General features: G+C 44.2%; 1 protein-coding gene across 1 annotated transcript in view; it reads left to right on the forward strand.

Annotated features, from left to right (window-relative positions):
* LOC145390887 (uncharacterized) overlaps window positions 1-14908 on the forward strand; it is a 41681-nt gene extending 26773 nt beyond the window's left edge. The window contains exons 3-5 of the mRNA XM_080265627.1: window positions 5462-5613; window positions 8830-8916; window positions 14711-14908. Coding sequence (XP_080121753.1) covers window positions 5462-5613; window positions 8830-8916; window positions 14711-14908 — 437 coding nt within the window. The remainder of the gene's footprint in view (window positions 1-5461; window positions 5614-8829; window positions 8917-14710) is intronic.
* Window positions 14909-15193: the final 285 nt, after the last annotated feature.

Below are 15193 nucleotides of genomic sequence, written 5' to 3' on the forward strand. Positions count from 1 at the left end.
CAAAAAACTGGTCGTAAGTAAATTATCTTATTTTTGGCAAATTTTTAAAGTTCAGGAAAAAAGCAAATTGAAAAATATGCTACATGACAACTAATTTTTTTTTTTTTTTTTTTTTTTTTTTTTGCTGAATTATTAAACACAGTTAAAATTCATTACATGATGAACATAATTATATGAAACCATGGCTGGAAACCATTTCTCTGATTTTTGGCAAATGTACAAAAAAATTATACTTATATCAACTTAAGTATCAGACCTAAAGCACTGTTATGTCAGCAGAGATTAACTGTATGACCAGAAGACTTTAAATGTTTATAGCAGTGCAATAGTATACTTAATAAGAATACAACACCTACATTAAAGTAATGCAGAGTAGGGCATGAGTGGAGATGTGAAATGGAGCATTGATTAATACTTGTGTTGGACTTTGAGGGTTAAAAACCAATATTAAATTCACTATTAAACAAGCACTCATACTTGCCCCTAGACATCTTCTTTTCTGATTTCCCTTTACTGGCAAGAAAATGTAGGTAGAGGGTGTACAAGGTAGGACTGTTTAGTCCTGTTGGCAAATAATGACACCGAGGGCTAATAGCATGAGACTAGTGACTTGCGGTTTCTAGACTGTTCAAATGGTCATGCACTAGGTTTTCTTTCACGTCAGACATTTTGTTGGCTGGTTTGTGCTTGCCCCTTTTGTCTGGCACTAGAATGCCAGATTCATTCACTTTCAATAGAGCAACCCGTACTCGCTTATCTTGACTGTCATTATGCTAAAGAAATGCATTGTGACACGCTGATCTCCTTCCCCTGGGCCATAACGCTGTATGATAAAAATCTCTTGACCCTACTCTCCCCCTTTGCTACAACTTGAGAATGCTTCACCTCAGCCTCAGACACTTGCCCCACAATGTATGCAGTCTGTGCATAATAATCCTTCATGCCCCAGAACTGCTTGATAATCTCATTGATATTATTATATATCAGATATATCAGAGGATGTGGGATGATAATTGGGTGCAGAAGGTGAGAAATGCTAATGTTAGGGGTAGGGTTGCAAAAGGTCGACCAAAAAAGACTTGGGATGAGGCCTTTGAATGTGACCTCAGAAGGGACTGAATAGGGAAGCTGCGGGAGATCGAGCAGCATGGAGAGCCGCCAATAGGTAACCAAGGCTGACACGTGCAAGTATGTTGGAGTCTCAAAAAGTGAACGAACGAATGTGAGTAAAACAATTATTAAGACACTTACAAGGGGACCCTACTTTACATGCTGGCATTTCCGTGTTTGTTTTCCTGCCCACATACACTTCACCACTGTCTTTCTTCCTCTCTGTAGCAACTTTTTTCAACCCATCACAGTGCTTCTGATGCTTCCTTGTAACTTCATGCCTTTCTCCCTGACTCTAACTTCCACTAGATGACATGTTGATGTAGTTTTTGGTTCTAAAAGTGGGTAAAATAAACGGGGTCTTGAGGTTCCTTCCTTAGATCAAGGGGTTGGCAGGAAGACTGGTGTGAGTGTCACAGTGTGTGTATTAGGATGCTTGTGATTGACCAAGCTAACCAATGTAAACACGGGCGGTAAAAGTAAAATGGCAGCATCAGAAAATCAGGCCTCAGAGTCCCGGGGGAGGGGGGGTGACCATAAATTCCCCCACCATCAGCCCCTCTCCCGGTGACGACTCAGAGAGATGCTTGGAACCACTGTTTTCTTCATCTCTGCAACATTCGCGGCCTTTCCTCTAACTTTCTCTCTGTCCAACACCACCTCTCCTCCACTAAACCTCACCTTCTCTTCTTGACAGAGACTCAGCTGTCAGAGGCAACTGACAGCAAACCTTTTTCTGTTTCCTCCTACTTTCTCTATACTCATTTCAAAGCCAAAGGTGGCTGTTGTGTACATGTACGTGACGATTTATCCTGCTCTCATGTTCCTGAACTTAATTCTTCTGAATTCACGACTCTGGCTTTGGCTTTCTTGTCATTCTCTGACTTAATATATCTGTGCTGTTTACTGATCCCCCAATTCTACTGACTATCAAAAATTCTTTGACTATCTTACTTCTATGATGGAACACATTCTATCCATTTCTCCTTTCTCTGAAATCTCCATTCTAGGAGATTTCAATGTTCACCACCACCTTTGGCTCTCCTCTCCTTTCACGGATCCACCTGGTGAACAAGCCTACATCTTTTCTATCCTTAATGACCTAGAGCAGCTTGTACAGCACCCTACCTGTTTGATTGTTGCTTCCATGACCGGGAGCCATCTGAGTGTGCTTTGCACATTACAGAGGCTATTCTCTCGGGCATGGAAGCATACATTCCTTTCCCATATCCATTGACTAATGCAAGAAAGCCTTGGTTTAATCACGCTTGTTCTAATGCTGTCCTCAACAAGGAGAGGGCCTATAAAAGGTACCTGGCCCAATCCACCCCTGAATCACATCTTGTTTATATTTTTGCCTGGAATCGTGGTAAGTCTGTTCTTCGCACTGCTAAAAATAATTTCATCCGTACGAAATGCTCTCAACTCTCCAACTCGAATTCTTGCCGCACCTTCTGGCATCTTGCCAAAAACCTTTCTAACAATTTTACCTCATCCCTCCTCTTTTCTATTCTGATGGCTCTGTAGCTATTTCTTCTACTGATAAAGCAGATCTCTTTGCTCAGACTTTCTCCTCCAGTTCCACCTTAGACAATTCCGGTGCTGTTCCTCCATCACTTCCCCCCTCAGACTTCCTCATGGCTGACATTAATATTTCATCAGCTGATGTATTTTATGCCATCACTAGCCTCAATACTAATAAGGCATATGGGCTTGATGGCATCCCTCCTGTTGTCCTCAAGAACGGTGCTTCAGTGCTTACACCCTGCCTAGGTAAACTCTTTTGCCTTTGTCTTTCAACTTGTACCTTTCCTTCTTGCTGGAAGTTTGCTCTCATTCAGCCAGTCCCAAATAAGGGTGACCATTCCCAACCCTCTAACTTTTTTTTTTTTTTTTTTTTTTTTTTTATGTGACCGACTCTGGGCATAGGCTTCACAGCCTGCTTTCAAGGCCCAGTAGTCCTCCTACGTACCGCACACCTCTACATGTCACCACTTCGGCGCTAACACCCACCGTCCATACTGAATACATGCTAGGGCTGTCTCATACAGGACTGGTGTATTGGTATTAGCGGGGGTATTTTTACGACATGTCGGCGGGCTTTCTGGTAGATCAGTAAAGTCTGATTTTTCAGAAATTCAAATCCTTAAACTGTTCCCTGCCTCAGCGGGATTTGAACCCGGGTCCGTCAGGACTGCAAGCCAACTCTCTACCGATTGAGCCACCGCCTCCCCCTTCTTCATCTCTGCAACATTCGCGGCCTTTCCTCTAACTTTCTCTCTGTCCAACACCACCTCTCCTCCACTAAACCTTACCTTCTCTTCTTGACAATTGCTTTAACATCCTGTGGCTCAAAAGTTTTTGAGTCTATTCTTAACAGAAAAATTTTAAAGCATCTTTCCTATCACAACCTTCTTTCTGATCATCAGTATGGGTTCCATCAGGGACGTTCCACTGGCAATCTTCTCACCTACCTTTCAGACTCTTGGTCATCCTCCTTTCGGGACTTTGGCAAAAGCTTTGCCATTGCACTTGACATCTTAAAGGCTTTCAGTCGAGTCTGGCATAAATCTTTAATTTCCAAACTGCCCTCTTACGGTTTCTATCCTTCAGTCTGTGCCTTCATCTACAGCTTCCTTTCTGGTCGTTCTATAGTCACTGTTGTAGGCGGCCATTGTTCTTCTCCTTGCTCTATCAACAGTGGTGTTCCTTAGGACTTTGTCCTATCACTAACTCTCTTCCTTTTATTCATCAATGATCTAAGCTGAACATCTAACCCTATCCACTCATACGCTGATGATTCCACCCTTCACCTTTCCATTTAGTTCCCGCAATGTCCATCCCAGCAGTTACTTCAGCAAACAAGGGATGAGGCTATGGCACTCCTAATATCCAACTTGGCTCGTATCTCTGACTGGGGTAAAAATAATCTTGTTGTTTTTAATGCATCAAAGACTCAGTTCTTACACCTATCAACCTGACAAAATCTCCCACAGGAGTACCCACTAAACTTTAATAATATGCAGCTCAATCCCGCATCGTCCTTGAACATGCTTGGGGTTTCATTCGCTCGGGATTTATCTTGGAAAGATCTTATTACATCTCTTGTAAAATCTGCTTCCAAGAGATTAGGTGTGCTGAGCTGACTCCGTACTTTCTTGATCCCTGCACAGTTGTTGAATTCATACACGGGATTTATTCGCCCCTGTATGGGGTACAACTCTCATGTGCTGGGAGGCTCCCCACATACAGCTCTTCTCAATAGGGTGGAGTCAAAGGCATATTGTCTCATTAGCTCTGCTTCTCTTGCTGACTCCCTTCAACCTCTGTCTCTTCGCCGCACTGTTGCATCTTTATCTTTTTTCTGTTGCTACTTCCATGGTCATTGCTCCTCCGAACTGTCTGCTTGCATCCCTCCACCTTTACGACTGGTTCGTTGCACCCGTCTAGCAATAAACTCTCATCCCTTTTCTGTCCAACTCTCTAATGAAAGCTAACCGTTACTCCCAGTCCTTCATTTATGCAACAGGTCAACTTTGGAACTGTCTCCCTCTGTCTGTATTTCCTACTTCCTATGATCTCCAGTCTTTCAAATGCAATGTGTCCAGGCATCTCAAAATGAACAGATCTTGAATTTGGCTCTCTTTTGTATTGTTTTTGTGTTTTTCTTGGAAGGAACTGTTTTGCAGGCTCCTAGCCTTTGGTTCCTTTTTCCTCGCATAAAAAAAAAAAAAATACACTCTAATTTTTTTTTTTTTTTAACGCCCAGTCATGTTCCCAGAGGTTTTATGTGTATTACAACGAACGTTAGGTATGTTTAGGACAAGTTAAAATTTTTCAAGGGAGCCAAAGGGAGGACTTTGGCAAAGCTTTTGGATTTTACCATATCAATTCGCCATATAACATGGGTTTCAGTGGTATGATTTTTGTGTTTTGATCTGCATGGTAAGTTCTTAGGTACGTTGCCCATGCAAATTGTGGTTCTGCCGTACACTTGTTAGATAGTCATTCCATTGACTGTGAAGCTTAAAAAAAGAGGTTCCCCAAATGCTAGTCCTGTGCTCTTCCATACATACAGTACTTGAGTGAACCATCTCAGGCCCATCAGTTCCGTAGGCTGATTAGTTTCCATACGTTACTTCCTTACAAACTATTGCCTCGTCCATCCCCCTCCCCCCCCCTTTTTTTTTTTTTTTCTTCAAAATGACTGACAGTGATTATAGGTGCTGTGATGATGTTGGTGATGTTCCAAAATGACTGACAGTGATTATAGGTGCTGTGATGATGTTGGTGATGAGAACAATCATGATGATGATAATAATAATAATAATAATAATTATAATAATTTCAGAGATGCTGAGCAGCAGTAACATGAGTGGTATGGTGACAGTGGGATTTCTTGTGACTCCTATGGTGGTAGTTCCAATACTACTGCTGTGTACTTCACTATTCACTGCCCTCACCACCACCACCATCACCCTCACTGCACTATACTCTACCATGGTGAGAGAGAGGGAGGGGGAGGGAGTTCCAGTTGGGCTGCAGCTGTTGTACACACAATCTAAAAAGATCTTTACACTTTCCTAACTTATGTTTTGAAACCATGGACGAACAACTTGAAAATGTTCTTCAATCACATTTTGATTATGTGTACACCTGTAGTTACTGTCTACACTTTGTAAAGTTGAACATAGAGAATGAAATTAATGCAAGTATAAGTGGCTGGGGAATGGTTGGGAGAAGGAGAGAGGTGAGAAGACAGGAATAAATCAGTAGGATGGAAGTTGTGGAAGCAGTGAAGAAAGTTAAAATGGAGAAAGCCCCAAGAATTGATGGAATGTATGGTGAAATGCTGAAGCATGGGGAAGAGATAGTAATAGAATGGATGTGGACGATGTGAAGATTCACCTGGGAGGAAGGTAGAGTCCCGGAGGATTGGGAGTCAGGTATAATTATTCCCCTGTACAAAGGAAAAGGGGAAAAAGAAGTGTGTGGTAATCATAGGGGTATTTGTGTTCATAGTGTAATAGGAAAAGTATATAGTAGGGTACTTATTGACAGAGTTAGGGAAATAACAGAGGAATTGTTTGGAGAAGAATAGGGAGGTTTTAGGAAGGGAAGAGACTGTGTAGATAAGATATTCAGTCTTAGATCTTTAGTGGAAAAGTGTCTGGAGAAGGGAAAGAAGTTGTATGTGGCCTTCATGGATTTGGAGAAAGCATATGACAAGGTGAATAGACAAGGACTATGGAAAGTATTAAAAATATAGGGAGTAGATGGGAAGTTGTTGAAGGCCGTTAAGAGTACATACGAGGGTGCTAAGGCTGCAGTGTGTGTGGATAGTGAACAGGGTGAATTTTTCTATTTGAATGTTGGATTGAAACAGGGATGTGTCATGTCTCCATGGTTGTTCAATCTGTACATGGATGGGGTTATAAAAGAGATACAAGGTAGGGCAATGGATGTTGGACTGGCCCTAGTGAGAGAGGGCAGTGTTTGGAAACTACCTGTATTGTTGTTTGCAGATGATACTGTGTTGTTAAGTGAAGACGAAGGGGAGCTGCAAGACTTGATGGATGAGTTTGGGAGAGTGTGTAAGAAACGGAATCTAAAGGTAAATGTAGGGAAGAGTAAAGTGATGGTCCTCGAGAAGTGAAGTTAGTGAATGTACAGCAAGGTTGGATGAGGAGGAAATGGAAAATGTGAGTGCATTTAAGTACTTGGGTAGTGTGATGAGTAAGGATGGAAGTTTAGAGGGTGAAGTGCTTGAAAGGGTACAACAGGGAAGAAAGGTTGTTGGTTTCTTGAAAGCAGTGATAAGAAACAGGGAAGTGAGTATGGAAGTGAAAAAGCTACTACATGACAGTATTGTGATACCAACTCAGAGGTATGGAAGTGAAGCTTGGACCTTGTTGGAGGGACAGAAGTCAAGAGTGAGAGCAGTGGAAATGAGTTATTTGAGAGGAGCATGTGGAGTCACATGGAGAGACAGACTGACAAATGGGGAAGTGAAGGAGCGTTGTGGTGTGGATGTGGATGTAATAGGAGGCGTTAGGAGAAACACATTAAGGTGGTTTGGTCATGTGGAGAAGATGAAGAGTGAGAGACTGATGAGGAGAGTGTATGTGAGTGAGGTGGAGGAAGGGAGAGAGAAGGGGAGGTCAAGGATGAGATGGAGGGATGGAGTGCAGAGGTATATGAGAGAGGAGGGTGTGAGCTGGGAGCAGGGCAGTGAAATGGCAGTTGACAGGGTGACATGGAGGTGACTTGTTTGTGGCCACCCTTTACGGGATTACTGTAAGGCATCTGGCAACAGATAGATAGATAGGTGAAGAACTATAAGGTGTTTATGGTAGTTATGGATCTGGAAAAAGCATACAACAATTGTGGAATGTTTTGCGCATGTATGGTGTAGATGGTAAGCTGCTAGGTGCCATTAGAGTTTTTATGATGGTAGTGAGGCATGTGTAAGGGTAAATGGGCATCTAAGTGAATGGTTCACAATCAGTGTGGACGTGCGACAAGGTTGTGTGATGTCCCCGTGGTTGTTCAGTATGTATATGGATAGGGTGATGAGAGAAGTAAAAACATGAGTAATGGAGAGAGGGATGGCTTTGGTAATGAATGGTGATGGATGGAATATCTCAAATTTGATGTACGCTGATGATGCAGTACTACTTGCAAATACCGGGGTAGACTAGTGCAGAGTTTTGCTGATGTCTGTTAGTGTCGTACTTTGAGAGTAAATGTAGAAAAGAGCAAAGTGATGGTTATTGGGAGAGCAGGTGACTCCCAGTGTGATGTTACAGTGAATTGAAAGAGAGTGAAATTAGTGAGAGAATTCAAATACCTGGGTACAGTGATAGAAAAGAGCGGAAAATTTGCAAAACAAATGGAAATTAAAGTTACACAAGAAAGGGAAGTAGCTAGTGCAATGAAGGCTTTGATAAGATACAGCGGCCTGAGTGTTGCAGCTGCACGAGGCTTACATGAAGGAGTGTTAGTGCCAACTTTAACATATAGATGTAAGACTATGGTGTGGCATGAAAATGAAAAGTCAGGAGTGAGAGCATTGGAAATGGTACTGTTGACGAATGTATATGGAGTATGAAGAGTGGATAGGATATGAAATAATGTGATTTCATGAAAGATGTGGAGTGAGGAAGCCTGTGGACACCAGATTCAGAGTGTACTGAGATGGTATGGTCATGTGGAGATAGTGGAAGACAATATAGTGGTGAAAAAGGTTTATCTAAGCAAATTTGAAGGAGGGAGGAGGTGAGGTAAGCCAAGAAGAAGATGGAGGGACATGGTGGATGAGTGTGTGACGAAGAGAGTTAGGGAAGTTGGTGAGGCTAAGGAACCTAAGAAATCAAGCTGGCTGGATGAATCTTGTGCACATGACAAGGGATTTGGCACCCCTTTTTAATGTGATGGCATTTGGATTGACTCTCAGATGGGTACAGTATATGTGAAGCTACAGTATGTGGTGAAACCTTTTACTCTGTCAGATGGAACCAGGATTCTGTGGGCTCGAATGATGAGTGAATGGATGCGTGGCCCATTGAACTAGGCAAACTTTGTCTGTCTGGACGCTGCTACTCCTCACCCTACCCTAGGGTGAGAAAGGAGGTCTGGATGATGATTATGATGATGATGATGGTGATGATGTTGATGTTGATTATTATTATTATTATTATTATTATTATTATCTTACAGGTATGGCTGAGCTGGAATAACGTGGACATATGGCTTGAAGGTGGTGTAGGCGTGATCCTTGCAGTACCCATATGTGGCTTGTCAGGGGTAGCACAGACACTTCTTCTCTCCCACCTCCTCTCCCAACACTCCAGCCACCCCCTAGGATGTGGAATCTTACTGGCCCTAAATCTTATCGTGCATACCGTAGTTCGATTTATTGCAGTCAGTTAGATGTTACTGTCTTTACCCAAGCCACCCTGATAATTATTTTCAGCATAGGAGAAACTTTCCAGTCTGCAGGGGCTAGTTCTGTCTATCTATTGCCAGATGCCTTAATCCCGTGAGGGGTGGCCACAAACAAATCGCCTCCATGTTACCCTGTTCCCCGCCATTTCACTCCCCTGCTCCCAGCTCACACCACCCTCTGTAATAAACCTCTCCACTCCATCCCTTCATCTCATCCTTGGCCTCCCCCTCCCTCTCCCTCCCTCCACCTCACTCACATACACTCTTCTTGTCAGTCTCTCACTCTTCATTCTCTCCACATGGCCAAACCACCTCAATGTGTTTTTCCTAACGCTTCCTATCACATCCACATCCACACCACAGTGATCCTTCAGTTCCTCATTTGTCAATCAGTCTCTCCATATGACTCCACATGCTCCTCTCACATAACTCATTTCCACAGCTCTCACTCTTGACTTCTGTCCCTCCAACAAGGTCCAAGCTTCACTTCCATATGTTGGAGTTGATATCACAATACTACTATGTAGTTACTTTTTCACATCCATGCTCACTTCCCTGTTTCTTATCACTGCTTTCAAGGAACCAGCAACCTTTCTTCCTTGTTGTACCTTTCAAGCACTTCATCCTCTAAACTTCCATCCTTACTCATCACACTACCCAAGTACTTAAATGCACTCACATTTTCCATTTCCTCCTCATCCAACTTCAATGTACATTCACTGACTTCATCTCTCTCAAAGACTATACCTTACTCTTCCCTACATTTACCTTTAGATTCCATTTCTTACATACTCTCCCAAACTCATTCACCAAGCCTTGCAGCTCAACTTCATCTTCACTTAACAACACAGTATCATCAACAAACAACAGTACAGGGAGTTTCCAAACACTGCCCTCTCTCACTAGGGCCGCTCCAATTTCCACTGCCCTACCTTGTATCTCTTTTATAACCCCATCCATGTACAGATTGAACAGCCATGGAGACATGACACATCGCTGTTTCAATCCAACTTTCAAATAGAAAAATTCACTCTGTTCACTATCCACACGCACTGCAGCCTTGGCACCCTCATACATACTCTTCACGGCCTTCAACAACTTCCCATTTACTTCATATATTCTTAATACATTCCACAATCCTTGTCTATCCACCCTGTCATATGCTTTCTCCAGATCCATGAAGGCCGCATACAATTTCTTTCCCTTCTTTAGAAACTTTTCCACTAAAGATGTAAAATGAATATCTGATCTATACAACCTCTTCCCTTCCCAAAACCTCCCTGTTCTTCTCTAACTGATTCCTCTGTTATTTGCCTGTGTCATAAGTATCCTACCATATACTTTTCCCATTACACTAAGAAGACAAATGCCCCTATGATTACCACACACTTCTTTTTCCCCTTTTTCTTTGTGCAGGGGAATAAATATACTTGACTTCCAATCCTCTGGGACTCTACCTTCCTCCCAGGCAAATCTTGACATCTTCCACATCCATTCCACTATTATCTCTCCCCCATGCTTCAGTATTTCACCACATACTTCATCACTTCCTGGGGCTTTCCCCATTTTAACTTTCTTCATTGCTTCCACAACTTCCATCCTACTGATTTTTTCCTCTCTTTGCACATCTCTCCGTCTCCCAGCCATTCCCCAGCCACTTACACTCACATTACTTTCATTCTCTGTGTTCAACAATTCGTTAAAGTGTTCTCTCCATCTACTCACTTTTTCTCCCATCTCCACTAGTAACCTATGATTTTTATCTTTCACTCCCCAGCTAACTTCTTTGGCACCCTGTCTAACTCTCTTTACCTCGTTCCAGAATATTGCTTACATTCCCTCCACTTTATACTCAAATTCCTTCCAAATTCCTCATCCACTCTCTTCTCACTTTTTCTTACTAATCTTTTCACCTCTCTCTCCCTCTCTACATTCAACTCTCTCTTCTGTCTCTCACCTTCTTCCCCACCCCTGTTTCTCATCCACTCATTATATGCTTTCTTCTTTTGTGCCACATCCTTTCTCTTCTCTTCATTCCACCTTGCTGTTCCCTACACCCTCTTTTGACTTCTCTTTAACCCACACACCACCTCACATGCTACACAGATTTCTTATGTGAATTTCTTGCACACACCTTCCACGTCCCCCATCTGCTCCAATCCATAGTTACCCAGTCGCTCCTCCACTTCCCTCTTATATCCTGCCCTTTTTCCATCCTCTTGTAACCTTTCCACCCTCCTTGTATGAGCTACTTCCTCCTGTTCTTCCCTTCTTCTGTTTCTCCATTTCATTTGGACACTGATTCTGACCACCACTTGGTGATGGTCAGAGAGAACACTTCCCCAAGCTCTATATACTCTTGCATCCATTACACACCTCATCCTGTCATCTACACATACATAATCAATCATTGCCTTCCATTCATTCAATTCACCCCCCACCCTTCTCATCACTCGCCACCTATACCTGAGGATCATATTGTGCCTGAAGAGGATATTGGCTATCACCAACCCCCTCCTGGCACAAGTGTCCACTAAAGCACTGCCATTCTCATCCATCTCTGCAGGCACACCCCACTCACCAACTACATCCACCTTCACATTCCCTACTTTTCCATTGATATCTCCTGTCAAAAACACTTTCTCATTCCTTTCAAACTTTTCCATGCACATTTCCACATTTGTCCAGAATTCATCTCTCACTCTACTTGCACAGTCTTGCATTGGCGTGTACATTCACACAGTCGCCCACATTTGTAGTCCAACTTTCAATCTTACCCATACAATCCTTGAGCCAATTGATCCATACTTTCTTATATTCTCCTTCCATCTGTTACTCACAACAATACACACTCCTCCTTTTGCCCTCGCATTCTCACCTACTCCCGCACATATACCCCATCCACACTCCTGTTCTCTCACACTCTCACCTCTCCATTTACTTACTTATATCCTCCATTAATTTCTTACACTGAATAAAACCACTTGGTAGCAGCAAGAATAAACTGAGATTTTACATCCTCTCCTTCCCTTATTACTCTCACACCTCCTATCCCACACCTCCAGCCATACCCTAGGACCTGGCATCTCCTCATCTATTTCTGTCTATGTATGTCCGTATCTGTGGTGTCTGTCTACCATAGCTACCAGTATCCATCTGTTTCTCTCTCTCTCTCTCTCTCTCTCTAGCTGCTCAGTCTACAGTATCTGTATGTCTGTCTGTTTGTCTTCTATATATCTATTGCCAGATGCCTTATTCCTGTAAGGAGTGGCCACAAACAAATCACCTCTATGTCAGCTGGTCCCTCGCCATTTCACTGCCTTGCTCCCAGCTCACACCCACCTCTCTCATATACCTCTCCACTCCATCCCTCCATCTTATCCTTGGCCTCCCCCTCCCTCTCCCCCCTCCACGTCATTCACATACTCTGTCATCGTTATTCTCTCACTCTCCATCCTCTCCACATGTCCAAACCACCTCAGTGTATTTCTCCTAACATTTCCTGTCACATCCACATTAACACCACAATGCTTGTTCACTTCCTGATTTGTCAGTCTGTCTCTCCATGTAACTCCACTTGCTATCTATCTATCGCCAGACGCCTCAATCCCGTTCAGGGTGGCCACAGACAAATCACCTCCACATCGCCCTGTCCCCTGCCATTTCACTGCCCTGCTCCCAGTTCACACCCACCTCTCTCGTATACCTCTCCACCCCATTCCTTCATCTCATCCTCGGCCTCCCCATCCCTCTTCCCCCCTCCACCTCACTCACATTCACTCTCTTCGTCAGTCTTTCACCCTCCATCCTCTCCACATGGCCAAACCACCTCAGTGTATTCCTTCTAACACTTCCTATCACATCCACATCCACACCACAATGCTACTTTATATCCTCATTTGTCAGCCTGTCTCTCCTTGTGAATCCACACGCTCTTCTTAAATAGCTCATTTCCACTGCTCTCACTCTTGCCTTATGTCCTTCCAACAACGTCCAAGCTTCACTTCCATACGTTAGAGTTGGTATCACAATACTGTCATGTAGTAACTTTTTCACTTCCACGCTCACTTCCCTGTTTCTTATCACTGCTTTCAAGGAACGAGCAACCTTTCTTCCTTGTTGTACCCTTTCAAGCACTTCGCCCTCCAAACCTCCATCCTTACTTATCACACTACCCAAGTACTTAAACGTACTCACATTTTCCAATTCCTCATCATCCAAACTCGCTGTACATTCACTGACTTCACCTCTCTCAAAGACCATCACTTTACTCTTCCCTACATTCACCTTTAGATTCCGTTTCTTACACACTCTCCCAAACTCATCCACCAAGCCTTGCAGCTCCCCTTCGTCTTCACTCAACAACACAGTATCATCTGCAAATAACAATACAGGAAGTTTCCAAACACTGCCCTCTCTCACCAGGGCCACTCCAACATCCACTACCATATCTTGTACCGCTTTTATTACCCCATCCATGTACAGATTGATTCTCCAAATCCATGAAGGCCACATACAATTTCTTTCCCTTTCTTACTGGCACTAAATCTTGGTCTCCATGTCTTATAAGTTCAGTTAGTGTCAACTCTTCACAGCATCATCATAGTAAGGTGTCTTTTATCCAGTAATAACTGGTACTGAATATCTTGTGTTATACAGTGTCCGTCCAGTATCCTGCGTGATACTCACTAACCAGTCTGGACGCGATAGTCTATCCAGCCCAAATGATTTTAAGTAGTGTATTGTGTGTGTTATGCCAGGTGCTTTTAGATCGGCCTCCTGCTCTAAGAACACCTAGGATGCAGCTGGGTTTCCTTTCTAGACCAGAGCTTAGACACAATAGGAGAGGAACACTGCACAAAAACACAGGGCAACAACCTTACATGTATATTGACACATTCTCTTATGTGGAACAGACAGACAATACACACGATATGCTGAACAAAGTTAATGCACAGACTGAGTAATGGATTTCAAGTATCACGCAGGATACTAGATAGGCAATGGGCTCTGTCAGGGCAAAGAGTTAATAAACAGTTTGCACAGTTTCAGTATGTGGGGCTGATTTCAAAGTGAAAGGGTAGAATATGGGTTCGGCTGTGCACAGGATAGTTCAGAAGTCTCAGGGGTGGCACGGACTCTATTTCTGGGTAGATAAGAGTGTTAGGAGCCACGGTGTTTGATGCTGAACAGACATACATTCACAGAGTTATTATGGTGACACCAAATTTTGTCTCTCTTTCTCTGTACTGGGAATATCCACTGCCACGGGAGTCAGTGATCATTACACGAGAGTTCACTACTACTTATATACTGCACAGTTTATATCTCTCACTTCACTAGAGTTCACTGTCACTTATACACCGCTCAGTTTCTATCTCTCACTTGCTGTCTGTAGTACTGTGTATGCTTAGTCAATGGATGGGCACATGGGAAGGGAGGAGGTCCCGGGCACTCAGCATGAGTGGCCTGAAGTGGCTGGAGTCCCTTCAGGGGTCCCTTCGTCCCGTGACCACGGGACAACTCGTAGGGGCGTCGTCTCTCGTCGAGGGCTTGGGCTGGGCGTGGTGAAGAGCCCCTCATTGTCGGGGCTAGGGACTGGGGTCCAGCCCTCAGGGCTGGGTCCGAATAGGTTCTGGAGGTGCTCCCTCAGGCGCCTGGTGGAGGAAGGGCGTTGCCTTCGTCAGGACGTGGAGAGGTCTCGCCCCAGAGTTCTAGGGGCATCCCTGGGGGCCCATCAGCTGTGGTCTCCTTCCTGTTGTGCCGCCGTCAGGGTAGGGCTGCAGCATCACTCCTGGCAGGGGTCCGTCAGGTGGGGGTCCTCCTCGGGGACCGACTGGATAGAGAATAGCCCAGGGGATATCACCAGGCCTTTGGGCAGAAGTCCTCCTCCTCCTGGAGGATGCCTCGGTCTGGGTGGACAGGGGTGCGGCCTGCGCTCCTGCTGTCAGGCAGGACTGACCACAGGTCACCCTCGCATTGCACAGAGTCACAGGGGGCGAGTGGCTTTGGCGTCCCTCCCTGGCACGGCTATGGGCCGTTGCCGGGTTCCCTTGGGCAACGGACGATGGGAGGCCATGGGCCGTCCCTTCACTGTCAGCGCAGCTATCGGCTGTTGCCAGGGCCTGACTCCCTG

The sequence above is a fragment of the Coenobita brevimanus genome, chromosome 16 (genome assembly GCF_032717465.1).
Source record: "Coenobita brevimanus isolate Jiangsu-jjx chromosome 16, ASM3271746v2, whole genome shotgun sequence".
Taxonomy (NCBI): domain Eukaryota; kingdom Metazoa; phylum Arthropoda; class Malacostraca; order Decapoda; family Coenobitidae; genus Coenobita; species Coenobita brevimanus.